The sequence below is a fragment of the Lingula anatina genome, chromosome 3, assembly GCF_051362555.1.
Source record: "Lingula anatina isolate TDL-2025a chromosome 3, LinAna3.0, whole genome shotgun sequence".
NCBI classification, from domain to species: domain Eukaryota; kingdom Metazoa; phylum Brachiopoda; class Lingulata; order Lingulida; family Lingulidae; genus Lingula; species Lingula anatina.
Window position 1 is genome coordinate 27,379,594 of NC_141769.1, and position 19,312 is coordinate 27,398,905.

The window sequence follows — 19,312 nt, forward strand, 5'->3', positions numbered from 1 at the left end:
TTTAGATGACTGGTTGAGGCAAAATATTTTTAAAGCACTAACATTCAGATTCGTGTTAATGCATTTGATCCATAATGTATGGTCTTCTGATCCCTGGGGATTTCTTTCAAAGTTGAGAAAAGGATGCATTGTTCTTATGAAATTTTACCAAGTGCAATTTTAATTTGTACAGTTTGACTGTGTATTTTAATGCGGTTTCAAATTGAAATTGAATTTGAAAAGTAACTTTGTTGTATCAGTCATATTTAAGATTTAAAATTTATTCACTTTTCTGGAAAATAGTTGTTATACTTTTTAGGTAAAAAATATGTTTTATGAAATTTTGAGTGTCTCAAAACTTTCTCTATGAAATCCCTTCTTACTATTGAACAATGTTCAATCACCGTAAATTTGAAAGTCGAATACATCTGGCAAATCCCTCATGATCTGTAAAAGAAAGATTTTTTTTTTTTTTTTTTTTTTGTCATCTGATCAAGAAATTCCCAAGACTTATCTGATCATAAAACATATTGCTTGCCCTTTACTGTTATTTTTTCTAAGGCACCTTTTCAATGTAAAAAAATTTAATTTGCCATCGTTCTGTATTAGATTAGAGATAATTCACTGTTGACTGTTAACTTTAACTAATTAGTCTATTTTGACTATTCAACACTGTTCACATTTTTGTACAGGTTGGGAAAGTTGTGCAAAGCAATAAATTGCACGTTTACTTATTATGAAAAGAAAATGGATTTTGTTTGTTGTTTATCTTCCCCATGTTCTTGACCATACACTATGGATCATATTCTAAAATGAAACAAACTGTTATTTCTTTGTTATAACATACATAATGGAATCTGATACCATTCAAGTAAATTTTATGACTGCATATTTTGTCTGATACATATTCATTATGATGGTCATAAATATCTTAAAGATGCTCATGGATGCTGTGTAAAGTACCATGATAATGTGAATGCATTAATGATGATACTGAAAATAAAACTCCTGAATTTCATTGCAAATTTCCATTCAGAGAGGTTGAATGTGTTTATTTTGAGAGGATGAACAAAGCAATAAAATTGCGAATAAATTGTAAACTGCCATTTGAAAGAAAACAGTGCAGGTACTGGGTAGGGATCAAACTAAATCTTGCGACAAATTCTTTTTAATCTCCAAATTCACATTTTATACATTGACCTAAAACTGGATGTTCATTGATAATGGAGAAAATAATTTTGGAGGGTATTAAGCACAATCTAATGTTCCATGGTAGCTTTTGAAAGATGGGAATATCATTTTCATTTTAATTAGACAAACAATTTTCCAGTTAAACAAACGTTTAACATTTTGTTTTGCGCTACAAACGGTCAAGATAATGAAATTGCAGAATGAAAGCACATTTAGCACCCAAATATATGTTGGTGAAAAAAAAGATGTTTTCAAGAAAGGAAAATCCTTTATACTAATAAAATTTAGGTTTTGTGCAGGAAGGTAATTGAACAACATATCTCACTTTGTAATAGACAGATATTGTATTGTATTAGCATAAATTTTGTCACTCAGCTTTTGGAACATTCTCATGATACAAGACAAACATGCAATACATAATCTTAAAACCAAAATCATGAAAAAAATTTGATTGAGTGTTAAAAATTTCAGTTTGAAAAATAAACCCAGCAGGCATAGTTGCATTGGATCAACGTTGAAAACAGGTTGATGCATTGAATTGCCGTTGATCTACCTAAATTCAACGTTGACTCAACATTGATCCAGCCACGTCGAAACACCCTCATAATGTGACGTTGACTCAACATTGTATTTTGGTCATTGACACAACCTTGCAGACATGGATTGTAATTTAAAATATTAATTGTTGAAAACGTGATACTTTGTTTATCAATACATATATTTAGCCATCAAATATATGTCCTACTGCTAAACACATCCAGGCTAAAAAGGTGTACCATGCTTAGGTGCAAAACATGCTTAGGAGCTAAATGCGTTGAAAAAATCAGTCAAAGCAGGCACTTGGATGTTTTTACAGTGTACGTTATAATTGTGTACCTGTGTTTTGTACCAAAAATAAAAACATTTCAGGTCATTTCACTGTCTTTTCATGCAAGAATGTTGTCTAACAACTGGGGTTGATACAATGTTGTTTTCTGACGTTGATACAACGTTGTTATCTGAGGTTGAGTCAACTTTCAAATCCAATGTTTATCCAACGTCTTTTCAACGTTATGGTTCAAGGTTGTTTCAACGTTAAAACATATTTTGCCCGCTGGGAAGTGTGCATGTTTGATAAGTGTATTCTCTGTGAACTGTTTATTTCAATTTTTCATTGAACAGTTTCGGCAACCTGTTTAGCAGTTCCTCAAACAAACCCAAAAAGGAAAAACTACCCATGGCCACTGTGCGCTATAATGCCCCTACCACCCATGTACAGCCAGTGGGAGATCCAAACAAGAAACGCAGAAGTACTTACAACCTTGGTGATAAAGAACAGGCCTATGACTTCATGGAAGACCAGTAAGTTCTCTGATTATTAAAAAGGAAATTTGATGAAATCTGTGGGGATTTTTATAGTACTGTAACTGTGATTATCTTCAGTGGGATAATTTGACTCTAAGGAAGGTCAGCCACTGTAGGAGTGTATAGAAAATTAATGCTCTCATTGCTTGTTAATCTGTACTGTTATAAAGTTTCCTTTATGTGAAGAGGTTATTATATGGCTGTTTGTGAAGGTTTTTGGTATATCGCAATAACTTGAGTTGTGATTTTTTAAATCAATTAAAAGTAAGATATTGTTTTATTTAACTGTGTTTAATGTAAACATATTCATGGCAAAAGAAAAAATTCTCCATAATATTCTCCAAATCTCCATAATGCAGGGAAAGCAAAGAAAAGTCAAGATTAGAGCGTGAAAGAGAGCGTAAGGAGCAGTACAAGCAAGTGCGTGCCCACGTGAAGAAAGATGATGGGCGTATGCAGGCATATGGGTGGAGCTTACCTGCCAAATTCCAACCCTCTGTCCCCAAGGAGGGAGGTCGCAGTGCCGCCCCGGTGCCTGTACCAGTCTACTGCAGACCTCTCATGGACAATGAGCCAGGAATGAAGGTAGGAATGTGGAGGCAGACATGAACTTGTCTCCTCGCCAGCGTTTATAATTCATATGCATGCAAACGCACGCACGTGCACACACACACACACACACACACACACACACACTGCATTTTCCTGTCAGGTGAGAAAAAGACATCCTTGATTCTCGAGTTCATAACCAGCGTCCCTACGCTTTTTCCAAATGTTTGCTTGGGATAGGAGAGTCAATGTCAGCCCTTTTAAAGTCTGTTGAAAAGGTAACAGAAATATATGACTTTAGTGTGTGCGTGTATGTGTATGTGTGTGTGTGCTTGTGTGATTTTAAAACCATACACCTGGACAGCATTTATGTTAAATGTGGCTTCCAGCACAATTTTATAAAAATTTAACCTGTGTAGTTGATCCCCCATATACAGCCACTTTGAAAAAAAGTTTTAATGTGCATTACTCCACTGTAAGAAGACCCCAGACAAAAGCAAGTCTTCACCATTTGAATCCTTAATTGAATATTTCGTCTTGTGTTATTCTCATTTTAGCTCTGGTGTGCTGCAGGGGTGAACATCACTGGAGGTCGCACAAGAGATGGCGGCTCGATAGTCGGGGCAAGTGTCTTCTACTCCAACCCACCCCCAGAGGAGGAAAAGACTAAGACTGTATTGAATGAGGTTGATAAGTTGGACCAGGAACTTCAGGTTAAAAATCTGGAAAGCACAGCTTAACTGTGTGATGTGCCTATGACCCCCCTGGGTGATCAGAAGTGTATTATGTCAGAAGAGTATTGCTAACTGTATTGCTGCAGTGTTGATACTTTATTGATATAATGACCATAGTCTGTGCAGTAGATTTTGAGATTGAGTGATTTGATCTCATAAAAACAAAATTTCGTATTTTGGCATATCAAAGTTAGACTGCTTTGGAAAGATACACAACAAATCGAGTACACATAAGTATTCGTTGTGAATCACACCAAAATGGATATGGCTTATCAGTCTTTACTTAGCCAACATCTGATATGAGTCAGCTTATAATATTCCTTTTTTTAAGAGAGATAATGCACAAGTTTCCTTTCCTGAATGCACAAAAAACTTAACATTTACTATTTTTAACACCGTTTCTTTTCATCTTAACTCTTCATACTTAATTAATGCTGCAATTCTTTCTAAAACAAACCTGGAAACAGTCTGTTAAAAAAACTTTATAAACTGTTTGATTAAGCATATGAAAAAATGTGTCAATGAAGACTAGTAAGAACTTCTGATCACCCAACTTTTGACTTGAGATTCTGTCTCTAGTACTGCGTTAGCATTGTGAGTAAATTTATATGCGAATCATAGCTTTGTTGCTTTGCATACTGCAATCATATGATAAAAGGTGGTGGTGAAAAAAGCTGTTGCTTTGTGAAAATTTAAAAAAGGCCTGCATTCCTTAATGATGAATGGACCAAATGTTTTTCATAGATTTACGAGAGGTGATTTGGGCTTGTTCTATTGCTTCAAGAAATTATTTGGTATTTGGGGTTTTGCTTTGCAAATTGCACCAGAGCCTTTCATGTAAATGACGCTTGTTTTCGCTGGTTGTAATAATTGTACCCATTGAAATCAAATTCCATTTTTGATTTGTAAATCTAATTGATAAATATCTGTCAGCTTTTAGAATGCCCAAAGAGAACTGACAGGTTTTTTTTATCATATGCCTGGAATTATCTGTCGTACACATGACTTTGTCAATGAAAATCGAATTTTCATATCAGATTATAGCATATAAAACCACCACATGAATGCAATTGCCTTTGGGACTATGCTATTTTTCCCTTTTTACCCTTCATTTTTATTCTCTGTATAGTTCTTTCTGTAGTGTGATTACTCAGTTTGTGATGTGAAAAATATGATGCAAATAGAGACAGAATTTCAGTATTCTTTTGTTTTTTGAAAAAAAAGGTAATGTGATGTTTTTGCCTTTTAGTTGTTCTTTTATTTCCCTTCTATTCAGTGAATTTTCTGGTCCTTCTCTTGTCCTCATTTGGTCTTATCTTCTCCCCATAGACCATAATGTTTGCTTTTAACCTTGTTTTGACTTGACTGCATGTCAGTTTTGTTTGTTTTTGTTTTGTTTTCACGTCTGTTGTTTGTGTTGTCTTGCTTTTTTGTCTTATTATTTATTAAATTTTAATTACTCATGTTGCATGTTTCTTATGCTGACATTTTCATTTGATATAGCTATATTTTTCATATTGATAATCTAGGGAAACGTATAGTGAAAACTGTGTCATTAATAATGCTCAATCAGTACCATTATAACTTGATATAATGACATATAGCTGAGAAGTAAATTTCTTTTCACACTAACAGTCATTTTACCATATGTTTTAAAAACAAATTAGAAACTCAAAGATTAAAATTCTTGAAATTCATGACTTTTTTTGTACAACATTTTATAACAACCAAAGTCTCCTGTCAGTCTACTGCTGGCACCATCTATATAAGTGTACACTCCTTGACCTTCCAGGAGCATGAGAAAGGGGTCAACCCCGTGGATCAGAACATGTCCAGCCTGGTGTGGATATGTACCAGTACCCACTCCAGTAGTGTGGTCAGTGTCATAGATGCTAATAACCCAGGGGATATCCTGGAGACCTTCCCTAGCACCCACTCCCCATTGCTGTGTATATCTAGTGTGCCAGGTTAGTTAGATCAGGCCCCCGTATCTCGAAAGCATCGTGTACTGCGAATAGCGCTATCACATAGAGGCTACAATGTATTATATGGGGTGAGTATGGGCAAGTTATGGAATCTAGACGCTTGTGCACGGTCGTAATGTGCAATGCTTTCAAGATACGGGGCCCTGGACAGATACCGAGTTAATTCTCATGAAGAATAGAAAACAGACCTAGACTCGGTTGCAAAAGCTGAATCAGAAGTTGGTTGTCAACTCCAAGACTGTAAATTTTGATCAATTTCAGTCCAGTATAAACTTGCAGTTGTCCTCTGAGATAATTTAGAAATGAATATTGGTCTAAATAATAGATCTTCCTTACTTTTTGTAAAACAAACCCAAAATACCCTTTAAAGCAGACCTCAACTGATTATCTTGGATCAGTTTAATATAAAGTTTAGGTCAGCTTTTATGTAAATTCCCTTATAAAGTTTGTAAAACCAGGCCTTATTTTTGCTTTGTTATCTTAACGTGTTATTAGTCACGATAAATTTTGATACCTTAATTAAATTGAACTAGAAAGTTTATAGAAAATGTATTGAAATGAAATATATCCAGTCAAACCTTTTTATAATTCAGGTGCTAGAGAAAGTGACTACCCAGTGGACGATGAGCTTCTACAAGTTGACCAGGAGGCTGCCCTGGCACCTCCCTCGGACAACGAGTCCGTGAAAAGTGGAGTGTCCAGCAATGGTCAAGTTGAGTCCAGTGGCATTGGTGGCATCAGTTTTGTCCAGTGTGTCACTGGCTCCACTATTTCACCTGTGGGCTCCTATAATGGATCAGCTTTCCAGGACTCAGGTACTCAACATGGTTTTTTATTCATATCTTAGAGTGCTCAGTTGTGTGCTTTCATAATTATATATAATATATATGATAATTCTAACTTCATTTCCCCATTGCCCCCTCCCTCACATGCATAAAATCAGTACAGATGTTTTGGTCCTATAAACTCAGTCTTAACAATAAATTCTGAAATGCCTATGCTCCCAGGTTGCATATAATCCAGACCTCTATATTGCAGGCCCTAATTTTCATGCACCCCCCCCCCCCCCCCCACACACACACACACACACACACACACACACACACACACACACACACACACACACACACACACACACACACACACACACACACACACACACACACACCACCACCCACCATCACTACCACCAGTCACCAAAATTCATGGCACTTTAACCTAGATTTGTCTTTGGTTGATCTAATATTTTGGTGGAAGATTTAGATGTTTGTTTGACCAGCACATATAAGCTAGAACTAGTGACTTAATTTAATAAGGTCAAGGTGCTTGGGATTGTGTTCTTCCTTTGGTCACATTCTTTAGTTCAATATGATGCTTTGTTTTCACAGTTTGATTTCTCTTTCTATGTACTTAAATCTTTTTAAAAGAGCCCATCCTACTATTTAGCATGTTTTTGGCCAGAATTTTGGGAAAGCATAACAGTGGTGACAGACACATTCCTTATATTCCTATCAAGACTCAAACCTAAAGACCTAAATTTCAGTTAACTCAGTCTATCATTTCACTTTAACTTCACTAATATTATTGTTTTTGATTTTATTTCCTTCTTACTAATATGTAGACACAATCAAACAGGCAGCGGAGAGGTTACGGGAAAGTGAAACTGATGAGGAAAAGGGTAATTGTTATTGCTTTAAATATTTAAACTGTTGTGGTATGTGGTATTAATAGTTTATGGTTTGTGTTTTCAGAAATGTCCTTAAAACATTTTGATCGTAGTGATACCATCAGGATTCTTTTGTATAAAATTTTTATAAAAATTTGTATAACATTTTTTTGTGTTGATTGCAATTTTGCAAATCCATTGATATGGATGAGGTCCAATATTATTTGAATACTAATGTAGGAATGTTTTAAAGTAAAGTAACTAATAGCACTAAAATATATTTTGTATTTTGAAACCAGTTTTAAATGTAGTAATTTGGAAATAACCCATGTAATGTTAATTGTATTTTCATATATATTATGTCTTTGATTTAAATTCAAAATGTAAATTGTTTAACATATTTTCAATGTTAACAGTATTTTACATGACAAATTTTATGATTTCAGATACCAATCGTCTTGATGATTCTTCTAGCAAAGGTATGTAGGTTTCTAAACTTATTTTATCTAATGTGAGGGAAAAATATTAACACTTTCTGACGTGAATTGCATTGTAAACTTTCAAATTATATTTTTCGGGCATTACGATCAAATTATTGTATTGAAAATTATAGTTTGGTAATTTTCTAAAATTTAGAATTATATTTATAAACATTGCCATGTTTGAGCAGATCCACTTGGAGCCTCAGCATCCCCAGTGAAAGCCACAGTATTGAAAGCCACAGGATCCCCGGCATCATCTGGGGGAGAAACACCCACAAGTTCCATTGGTAAGGACAACAGCACAACATCTTATAATGCTGCACATTTTAATGAGTAACCAAGCTTTTACTGCTTCATTTAATTGTTGTCTTCATATTCAAACTGGGACATATATTATTGGATTATTCATACTATAAGTTGAAATGTCTCAGATTTTTTTTTCTGCGGGGAAGACATAAGTTTTAATTTTTAAACAATTTTAAATTATTTCTTTGTTATAATTTGAAATACACTCGTGCTACATATTTACTTGAAATTGATGTTTCTTTGTAATATTTATTAAATGTGTGTGGTTGAGTTTGAACTTTCAGACTATTTGTCACTTCAGGCAGTGGGAGTGAGAAGCGCTTCATCCGAGAGCCAAATGAACTGGTGAAAGATGGCATCTCTGTTCCACAGGCAGACAACAACATGGTTGCCAGTGAAGTGGAGAAGATGAGTAGCGTTCTTCCCACCATGTGGCTCGGCTCTCAGAGTGGGAGTCTATTTGTACACTCTGCAGTGTCACAGTGGAAACGCTGCCTACACTCTGTCAAGTTGAAAGACTCCATACTAAGCATTGTGTAAGTTGTCTTTCAATATGATTTGCTGATGTATTGGCACCCATAATATTGACCAGTGTTTTAACACTTAAAAGTGCTATTCCTCTAAAGAAACTTAATTGTGCTTTTACTCAAAAAATAAAAAAAAACATAATCTTATTGTTTTTGGTGTCATATTAAAGACTTTTTACACTAACATCACATTTTGACAAAGAGCCAAAAATATCACAAACCTGTGCAAGAGCAACCTTCTATAGTTTTACACAGCATGAAGTTCAACTCCCCTCTGATCAAAATTGTGATAATAATGGCAAACAAAAGATACATTTTACATGAGGAAATTTTGTGTAAAAAATTTATATTTCTCCTGATACTGCAAGCTATGGGCATATTAATACATGGAATTGTGCCCAGCTCATCACCTTGAATATCTGTTGCTGATGGTTTCCCATGTTTTTCTTTATTGCAGTCATGTTAAGGGGCGTGTACTGGTGGCTCTGGCTGATGGCACTGTTGCAATCTTTCACAGAGATTCAGGTTAGTACACATTGATTAATATAAGGGACAGTTCACAATGAATTTTGTAGACCTTATTAATGGGCATTAACTCCACATGGACTTGCTGAATGCAATTACATTTACAGATTAACATGCCTGGTCCTGGCATTGATCAAATTTAGAAAAAGCTGGTTATTATATGAGTAAGTTGGAAACAAAAGGAGGTTTCACATAAAATTTGTATTTTTTAAGTACGACCAAATTTCTTTCTTTTATAAAATGCAAGGTCCAGTTTATAAACTTTTTTCACTCATTGTTATTTTCCTGGTGTTTCAGATGGTCAGTGGGACCTGAGGAATTACCATTTGCTGGACCTGGGCCGCCCTCATCACTCTATCAGATGTATGGCTGTCATAGGAAATAAGCATGTTTGGTGTGGCTACAAGAACAGAATACATGTGGTGGACCCAAAAACTCTGAAAATTCATGTAAGTGTTGTATTTAAATGAAAAATCTACATGTGATAGATCATACAAAATTGAGTAGAATACAATTATTTTATGCAGTGGCACTAACTGACATTATAAACTGAGGAAAAATGTACAGTTAGTGGATATTTTTGATACTAGTGCCCTGAGCTTCGGTTATAATGTATGCCAGTCTCTACATTTTCAAATCTGCTTATCAGTGAGCCACTTCCCATGTAGTGCAAATGTGTGGACATTTGAAAATGGAGAAACTGCATTTAATCAGATCTGAAATCCTGGCTAAATGATATATAAAGCAGTAGTTTCAAAAGATATACAAATGCCTATATTCTGATGTTACTTATATTCCTAGAAATCCTTTGATGCCCACCCAAGAAAGGAAAGCCAGGTTCGCCAGCTGGCCTGGGTTGGAGATGGCGTCTGGGTGTCCATACGCCTGGACAGCACACTAAGGCTCTACCACGCCTATACTCATGAACACTTGCAAGATGTAGACATAGAACCATATGTCAGTAAAATGCTGGGTAGGTTAATAATGTGCTATGAGTGTGTGTGTGAATTTTACTCTCATTGATTTATGTGTCGCCAGAACGTATACATTTTTCTTTGGCACATAAATGTTTACTGTAATCAGTTCTTATAAGATGTTGTATATTTTTGTCTTTTAACAAAACTTAGTTTAATTTAAAAAAAAAACTGTTGATAAATTTTGCTCTTTGATATGTAACAGTTTTAATTGGTATAACTGGCTAGAATCTATAATAGATTATATTATATGTGTTATTCAATAAAATCTTTATATATTTTTTTGAAGAAAAGAGTTCTTAAAGTATAAAAAAATTCTGTAAAAAGTATTAATGTACAACCCTAGGGATACAAGTATGCTTCTAATAATTAGTATAACAATGTATATTATTCTCAGGTACTGGGAAGCTTGGTTTCTCCTTTGTACGTATAACCTCACTGTTGGTGTCATGTAAGAGGCTGTGGATAGGGACAGGCAATGGAGTGGTCATATCTGTGCCACTCTCAGAAGGTAACTTCTTTAATTCCTCAGTAATTTTGAACACATTTTTAGAAAATAATAGTAGGTCTACTTCTGAGAAGAAAATTTAGTTAATTTAAGCTCCAATATGTTAAGATTCTCTCTTAGCAGAATTTGAAAATAAATAAAAGGAAAATGCAGCAGTGTGATTTTAAAGTGATGCTGGGGTTTATCTTTTTGTAAATATCATGGGACATTGGAAATGCCATTTAGACTACAAGTTGTGATAGCATTAAATGGGTATTGATGTAACATATTCTTACATTTCCTTTATATCTGTATGAACATTTACCAAGTTAGAAAGCCATATGTGTGTAATTTTAAGAGCTAATGAAAAAAATAAGTTTGTGGTCATTGAGCAACATCTACTCTCGTCAGTTTGAAGAAGGGTCTGAGCTAACATTCAGAGAGGAAAATTTTTCCAGCTTGTGTCAAATAGTTATCACGATTTTTATTCAAATCCCAAACTTTTGAACATTTTTGCTGGTTTAAATTTGTGGTGTTTTCTACTTGTTTATTTGTAGGTAGCAAACAGCAGATGACCTCGGGGAGCGGCAGTGGAAGACCAGGGGGTGTGATCAGAGTGTACTCTGACACCAAGACGGACAGTGTAACCCCAGGAAGCTTTATACCTTTCTGTTCTATGGCACAAGCTCAACTCTCTTTTCATGGTCACAGGGATGCTGTCAAGTTCTTTGTTGCTGTACCAGGTATGATGGTCTTGATACACATGCTCACCTGCACATGCACTTCCACATGTACATATTGTGATATTAAATAATGCATATAAAAAGATTATACCTTTGGGTTTTTTTGCACTGTTACTATATGTGCCATCTTTTATTGGCAAGTTTTCACAAATCATAAATTATTTATCAGTGAAAGTGGTCAATTATTGATAAAGAGCATTGGATTACAACATTTGCTCAGTTGTGTTCATAAGTAGTCAAAGAAATGTTCATCATGACAAAAAAAAATCTTGAAATTACGTGACCACTGTGTTCATTAGAAAATATATGTAATTTTTCAAAGACATTTTCCTCTTCTTTGATCAAGGCATTGATTGCAATATGTTTTATATGCGTATATAGTTCTTTAAGAAATGTGTTCAAAAAGAAAAGAAAAAAAAAGGACTTTGCTTAACTCATTACTTTGTGACTGGTCACTATTCATTTCATATTCTACCAATAGGGGCCGGGAGACAGGGAGTGACATCTGGTGGCAGCAGCCAAACCAAGTCCAAAGCCATGCTTATACTTTCTGGTGGAGAAGGGTACATTGATTTTAGAATAGGTGAATATATAGAGTCTCATATGTATACTGCACAGAAAAAACAAATGAAAGATCACACATAAAAATAATACTCCTTACATACAGAGTACTGAATATGATATGTAGTGAAATATGTAAAAAATATATACCAAAGTAAGCAAAAACTTTTTAAGGATTTTACTGTATTTCACAGACTTGTTTATAAGGTATGCTTTTTTAAATGACATGTACCAGTTTCTTGATAAAACTTTTTGGTTGTGTTATTTCTTTGTGTAGTTGGAATACAGGCACTTGTGTTTATTCATGATACAAACAACAATATATATGATTTATTTCAGGTGATGGGGATGACGAGTCGGCATTGTTACCCGGTCCAGCCGCAGAGGAAAAGAAACAGAATACTCTCAGTAAAGGAGACAAAAGTCATGTGATTGTCTGGGAGGTGGCCAATCAAGAATAATGTTATATGTGTGAACTGGTATATGTAACTCACTTGAAAATGTTGCTGAAACTCATTTGTAAGGCAGACAGACAGATGAACCCACCCCAAAAATTGCGAAGCTTATTTGTTTAATAGCCCTCCCAGCAAGTCGAAATGGTACTTTATTAATTTAAACAGATATACTGAATGGGCAAACTGATATGTTTAAAGCTTATATTAAGTTTAAACATAGGCCCAGCATACTTCAGCACAAAAAGGGCAAGGTTAGAGACCTTGTTTAATTGATTCATGCAGTATACTAGATATATAATTTATTGTTTATTTGAATAGTTTTAACTGGTGCTGATACAGTGAAGGAAAGAGTCAGTGTGTCTCTTTATTTTTTTCTCATAATTAGCTTTCAGTAGAAGCTATTTACCTCAAAGCTTTTATTACATTTATTTTAAAAATGTGAAAAAAACGTGAAGTCATGAAAGAAAAGTAAAATTTATTTGGCAGTTTCCATTACCCTTGAAACATACCAGCTGTCAGATTTGCATAATAGGTTTTCAAGTTAACTTGTTTAAAAATGAGAATTCAATTAATGGTTCAACTTGGTTCTTAATTTAAACAAAAGATGTGAAGACTGAAAAAAAAATTGTGTATGATATATATTTATATATTTTAAGACTATTGGAGGGACAATTCAAGAATGTAATTTAACACATTTCATTGAACTGAAATCATTGTTGAAGTTTGGCCAAATGCTATTTTACTATGACTAGATGTGTTTGATGTCACATGGACTTGCAGAAAGTTAAACTTGTATTAAATGTTCATATTACCTGTATGTGCCCAGGAAATAGATAATTGTAATAAATGTACAAATGACCTGTAACTGCTAAAATATCAAGTTATAATAAGTGTTAGTACAGTATTTTAGTAATTAGTGTTTTAGCCAATATAGTATGTTATATGTGAAACCAGATAATTGTGATAGTCGTTACGAAAAATTTATAACCATTTAATGTTTTTACAGTTGCTTATTTAAAAGTTTAATGCAGTTTTGTCATTGATTTTTGTTTCCAGAAACTTAGTCCATCAAGTAGCAGCTGTTCAGTTTTGGGCTGTGCATTCCTTCCTGTAATTAATATCTATTGGTATTCAACAAAGGAAAACAGTTTGACATTAAAATCTGGTGATACTTCCATATTAGATAAGGTTAAGTAAGAAATGAAATTTTATTGAAATGATTTTATGGGAAATAATTTTGTAAATGACATTTTTTTTTACTAATTTTCTTACTTCCAGAGACAGAACAGTATATTAATCTATTTCTTGCAAGGAAATTATATTTTTAAGGATTCAAATAATGTGACAGCACTGTTTATTGCAATATAATTGTTTCACATTATGTAGCTGATGATATTATAATGTAGTGGATGTTAATGGTATCATGAAGCATTTTTAATTTGCCCAAAAGCTTGCATTTTCAAGTAAATAATTATGTCGTTGAAGGTCATCTTCCTCACAACCTCAACCAAATTGTAATGTAGTATAATTTGCTTAGAAGATATGCAAAATGATGGTTTTAAATTAAACTGCAGGGCTAAAACCACAAACAAAATATTTGTATTAGCTATTAAATTATTTGTCATTATTGTAACCAAGGCCCTGCGTCAATATAGATATTTACCATTTTAGTTTCATGTGTCCTATACATGTATTCTACCATGGGAAATGGCAATGTGCTTATATCTCTCACTGATTAGACTTAAAAGTGTTCTCTTCTAAATCAACTGGATGCTTTGGTCATGTTGGAATAAAAGTGAGTATTTGAAGATCAAGGGTCTGTTTATATTTTTCTATCAGCAGTCTGTCAGTCTGTCTTCTATCAACATTTACCGTAATTTTTTACCCAACATTTATTTAAGTCCCTAATTCATCATATTACATCATATTGATGTTATTTCAAGTATTACAGTGTACCCAAAATTAACATTAGAGATTGGATTAGTCAAACTGTATGACTATTTGTGTCACCTGGACGTGGACTTCCATCCCATAAATCTAAAATGATTTACTCCATATTGCATTTTACATAGTTTCTCAGTGTACATTCCAAATCTGACAACAATATTCAATAAAAAGCATTTTTATAAATTATTCAAATATACATATTGCTTAGTCAAACCATTGCAGCAAAAAAAGTTTTCTCTCTTTTCCTGGTATATGAATATTCTCTACATAAATAATATTGTAAACCGTTTTAACCGTACACAAATACTCAACCATTTACTCCAGCTAATTCAGCAAGCACTGTGAGGAGCTGATCTTTAATCTTTAACCTGCTAGTTTGTTCAGAGGATGGTTTTGCGCATTCATCTAATAATTTGTCCAGTCCCCAAGTGGTTTTAATGATATCTGGCATGCTGTGTAGAAGCCCCCCAGGGCGACCTTCGTCATCGGCGTAGCTGGATAAAATGCCACGACAAACTGCATAGTAATTGTGGTCCGCCACCAGGCGCGTGCAAAGGTTGTCTGGTGAGAAGGAAAGACAGTTGTGATTTGGAATGCATTCATCAAAGGTGCTTGTTAGTACTGTGTCCCACTGTGGTGGTCGATCTGGAAGGAGAAACAAAAAGTGCACTTATTTCTGTGAAAATCTTGAGAAAAATGAAAAGTGACAGTCTGAGAGTGAATTTCTTTCAGACAAAATCATGACTGAAAAGTCAATTTTTAATTTCACAGAATCAGTCTTCTTAACTTGAATTAATGTTTAATGTGAAAAATGAATTTCCTAAATGAAATGGACTCCAACTTTAATTTAAAATTGGTTTAATATTTTGTATGCAATATTCACATAAAATCACATGGTGCAACATCTGTTTGAATACACTAACATAGCCAGTGAGTGTATATCTTAATTTCCTGGAATCGACTTCATGGAATCATGTAATGTCATCTTTCAGGGATGAGACTGCCATATAGTGAAAAAGTCAAAAAATATGGGGTCTAGGGGACCGCAAAGGCAAATGATATTTTGGGCTCCCAAAAAGTGGGAAATCCGTCGATGGTCAGAAAAATCTCACCCCTGATCTTTGTTATAACTTTGCAAGCCCAGACAGACATAGTATAAATTTTAATTTAAAAATGAACATATATACTCATTTATCATGTTGCCTCATTTTACCATGCAAAGAGTGATTTTCTAAGAACTTCACTTAACCTACAGACTTATGAACAGACCTAGGGTAAGAAAGTATTAGAACCATTATCAAGCACAATACCTTGAATAATTTTCAGTTTGTCCACCACTATGATATTCTCCAGATCTACCACCACTACCCTGCCATCAGGGTCAACTGCAATATTATCATAGCTGACATCTGTCCAGTAGAGTGACCAGTTCCCCTTGTTGTTGGTCAGCAGGTCTGCTATTTGGAATAGCTGGTAAGCAAGTCCAACCTGGTGGATAAGGTCATATATATATGTATTATTTATTCCATGGTCAAGTACAACACAAAAAGGGCAAAATGTTTAGCTCTAGCTAGCTACAATGTTCACAGATTACAAGTGGCTTAAAGAAATAAAATTTTCAAAAAATCAAGAAAAATTGAATTTTGCCAAACAAATAGCTTACTGGAATAACAAATTTCTTCACATCTGGAGAGTAGACAAGGCAAAGTTAAATTTTAATTTAAAATATTTTATAATTGTACACTTTCTCACACCACTGTTCTGGCCAATGAACTTCCTGTCTGTATGTACAACTTTAAAATTAATACTTTTTAATTTCAGATCTTTTTTCAATAAATATACAGTAATAAATAATCTCTCAAAATCCATAAAAGCAATCACAAAAAAGGTTGAACCTCCTGCTTTACTAGCCAGCTATTTAACTTAACAATTGTTCTTCTATATTATATCACTAATTATTATACTAATATTTTTTCATCTTTATTTTTATTGCAAGCGCCTATGCTTACATTTATTTACTAGTAAAGTTATTGCTATCATTCTCCATGTTTTTTTTTTCACAATAAACGAGAAATGAAAAACTGAAATATTACCCTGGTCCTCCAAGGTGAAAGATAGTAATCTCCTAATGATTTCCCGACGTACTGCTCCACAACCATACGTCCACAAGCACCGTAATATCTTGGAAATGGCCAACCATTGTCTTGATGGAATATCTGAAATATTCAGTTATCATAAGTAAGATTGGAATGCAATGGGATGTGTAATTTAAAGTTTAGGTGTAGTCAAGCAAGTAAAAGAGACTGATACCTTGTACATTTGGTATGCTATTCTTCCCGATTTCATTCTTGTTTTTTTCTTTATCGAAATTCCACTGTTCTTCCCCCCTTTTAAAATCCTGCAAAAAACTGCCACTACCATTCTCCTCAACAAGTTATAATGAATGGCAATTGCCGAGATTGATTTTCTTAATCATGCATTTGGTAAGTTTTAACATCAAAGTACTTCTATGGTTTTAAGTTTCATTGCTAACCAAGCTTTATTTGAGAAATTTAGGCAATCAATTTTATATCAATTTTAATTCGGTGAGGCATTATTGTATTTACATCAAATGAAGAAATTAGATTCCTAGGTCATTACCTGCATTATCACAGGCTCTGGATTAGCAGCCAGGGTGGTCAGCAGCACCATTATTCTCTCTGGTGTCCATCTCTTCTGGACATCCTGTCCAACGAGATATCTCTCAGAGTATCTATTCAATATCAGATCCACAAGTCTTTTTGACGGACACCTGGTCAAATCCGATATCCCAGTGACCAGTTCTAGTAAGAATTTTTTACTGCGTAAATGAGATGTAAATAGTGGCTCGAGATGCAACTTGTTAACTTCACAGCTACTCGTAGTTTTGTTGGCCAGAGAGCAGAGCTTTCTGTCAAGAGTTGTAAGCTCTTTGTCGTGACCCAGTTTTTTCAGGACTACCCATCTGTGACTATGCCGTGCAAAGAATACATTTTTTACATTGATAAGGTTGGAAAGTCCAGTCCCTGACCATGATTTTGGAATGACCCTCTTTTCGAGCAGGTGGTCGCAGTACGAGACTCCATAACAAGCTGGGCATTTGTGCAATTCAAGAAAAGCTGCAGTACTAAGATGGTCACTACATAAATAGTAAACTGAATAAGCTGCCAAAATGAGCAGAATGAGAAGCGATGCAGATCTACATTTTCTCCTTAAGAGCAATGTTTTGATTTTGTTACACCTGGTCATTCTTACTCAGAAAAAATATTTGTATTGCACTCATGCTAGTCTGAAAAGTCACAGATTTATTGGTGTGCTTTTCCATCATCTGTATAGCATGTTAAAATCAAAAGCTTTCCTGAATAACTTTGACACTATCTGGAACATTTCATCCGTAATTTTAACTGCAAATATAGAAAAAATACCACAAATATTAATCTGAAAAAAAAAACACTCTTTAAGTAGTGACTGTCTAGCTACAGTACTAGTACTTACAGTACCTTAACATTTCCTAAATATTTCAATCGGAGATGTTACATAAGACTTTCTCAAATAGTAACCTAGAACTTAAAAGTTACAACTTACAATTGACTTTATGTTATCACTGTGTCCATTTTATAGGTTTAATAATAATAATATGATTTAATAACTCGGGCAACATTCAGGTTTCACAAAGTTAACGTTAGAATTTCACGTTAATGTAATTACCATTTATCCTCTGAGTCCCTAAAGCATAAAAATTCAATGCTCCATGTCATTGTTATTTTACGGTAAACTAATTCAAAACTTACTTCAAATGTTCGCTTTAGTTACACCTTTAATTTCTTCGTGTAATAGCAGTGAAGCGCAAGTACTGTCATGTGTCGCTTGTTCTCTTGTATTTAGAGATTTGAAAACTGTTCTCTTTACTGACAATCGGCAATCCTCGGCCAATTCCGCAAGCTCCATACTGCGGAGACATCCGAGTAGTTCCGAGTGCTTTACTGACACAGCTGTCGCATTTTTTCGGTTGTGCATTGACACAACTGTCGCATTTTGGCGCTGTGCGTTAGAAACATGCGTGCGAGCATGAGAGAGGGTGGTTGAAATAACATAATTTCACCTGAAACTCCTCCTGTAAATAAAAAAATATGCCCTATCTCCAACGTTTATTCATGTATTCATCGCACGCTGCAGTTTCGCAGTTTCCAGAAAGATCACAAACGTACATGTACATGTACGTGTTATATGGTTGCGCAATTCCGCATCCTTTTAAGTTTGTCTGTTTTTGTAAATTTCATCAAAACTTCCCTAGCCTTTGTTTCACAATCATGAACACCTCGCTCATCTATGCATTTTTTTTTTCATATAAAAACTGAATAAATACTTTTGTAATTTGGCCTTTTTTTCTTTTTTTCGTTGTTTAAATGAAATTAATTGTGACTGTACATATAAAGATAATATATACTATAGTAGATAATTAAAGTACCATTTTGTGTTTGAGGACTTTCAAATTCATTGTGCTTAATCTGATCTGTAAATAATGTCTTGCTGTTTTTGTGATGGTTTTTTATGGTACTTAAAGATGTCTAAAAATGAATTAGATGCAAATGTTTTGACAAATATATGCCCCGCACCCACAATTTGCGTCACGTCTTTACAAACTGTTTCTTCAAGAACAAATTATTCCATACAGGACAAATAAGTGTGGTTCTATCCAATTTTGGTTAAGACAATCACGGTTACTGCTATCTGCATATATATTACTGTCTGCACCTGGTTTTGCTTGGGAGGCCACACCCAGCACAGAATGATAACTAGGGACTCTTTCCATGCGCACTTAAATGCGCAGTTGCTTGA

General features: G+C 34.4%; 2 protein-coding genes across 10 annotated transcripts in view; one reads left to right on the plus strand and one right to left on the minus strand.

Annotated features, from left to right (window-relative positions):
• LOC106154873 (C-Jun-amino-terminal kinase-interacting protein 4) overlaps window positions 1-14,316 on the plus strand; it is a 33,205-nt gene extending 18,889 nt beyond the window's left edge. For 5 of the 7 annotated variants that reach the window (XM_087009248.1, XM_087009249.1, XM_087009250.1 and 2 more), the window contains 16 exons: window positions 2,332-2,511; window positions 2,874-3,099; window positions 3,621-3,776; window positions 5,590-5,764; window positions 6,376-6,597; window positions 7,404-7,460; window positions 7,895-7,927; window positions 8,119-8,217; window positions 8,538-8,772; window positions 9,221-9,288; window positions 9,586-9,737; window positions 10,090-10,261; window positions 10,660-10,773; window positions 11,307-11,492; window positions 11,974-12,075; window positions 12,393-14,316. In XM_087009248.1, the coding sequence (XP_086865374.1) occupies window positions 2,332-2,511; window positions 2,874-3,099; window positions 3,621-3,776; window positions 5,590-5,764; window positions 6,376-6,597; window positions 7,404-7,460; window positions 7,895-7,927; window positions 8,119-8,217; window positions 8,538-8,772; window positions 9,221-9,288; window positions 9,586-9,737; window positions 10,090-10,261; window positions 10,660-10,773; window positions 11,307-11,492; window positions 11,974-12,075; window positions 12,393-12,514 (2,299 nt within the window). In that variant the 3' untranslated portion in view covers window positions 12,515-14,316. The remainder of the gene's footprint in view (window positions 1-2,331; window positions 2,512-2,873; window positions 3,100-3,620; window positions 3,777-5,589; window positions 5,765-6,375; window positions 6,598-7,403; window positions 7,461-7,894; window positions 7,928-8,118; window positions 8,218-8,537; window positions 8,773-9,220; window positions 9,289-9,585; window positions 9,738-10,089; window positions 10,262-10,659; window positions 10,774-11,306; window positions 11,493-11,973; window positions 12,076-12,392) is intronic. The other 2 variants (XM_087009254.1, XM_087009253.1) reach the window with 2 other exon arrangements.
• On the minus strand, window positions 12,967-18,371 carry LOC106167896 (divergent protein kinase domain 2A). 3 transcript variants are annotated; one of them, XM_013546791.2, is made up of 5 exons: window positions 18,265-18,371; window positions 17,096-17,877; window positions 16,549-16,671; window positions 15,766-15,943; window positions 12,967-15,100 (listed from the first exon to the last, which is right to left on the minus strand). In XM_013546791.2, the coding sequence occupies exons 2-5, from the start codon at window positions 17,720-17,722 to the stop codon at window positions 14,763-14,765; spliced, it is 1,266 nt and encodes a 421-aa protein (XP_013402245.2). In that variant the 5' UTR covers window positions 17,723-17,877; window positions 18,265-18,371; the 3' UTR covers window positions 12,967-14,762. The 3 variants fall into 3 exon arrangements, with proteins under 3 accessions (XP_013402245.2, XP_086865396.1, XP_086865395.1); XM_087009270.1 differs by having other exon boundaries at window positions 17,096-17,911; window positions 18,265-18,362; XM_087009269.1 differs by having other exon boundaries at window positions 18,182-18,343.
• Between the last annotated feature and the right edge of the window lie 941 nt (window positions 18,372-19,312).

Coding starts and splice junctions, on each gene's coding strand:
- LOC106167896 (XM_013546791.2), bottom strand. CDS start 17,722: ATGACCAGGTGTAACAAAATCAAAACATTGCTCTTAAGGAGAAAATGT. Junction 16,672..17,095: donor CAGAGCCTGTGATAATGCAG/GTAATGACCTAG, acceptor TGAATATTTCAG/ATATTCCATCAAGACAATGG. Junction 15,101..15,765: donor CAAACTGAAAATTATTCAAG/GTATTGTGCTTG, acceptor TTCTCCTTCCAG/ATCGACCACCACAGTGGGAC.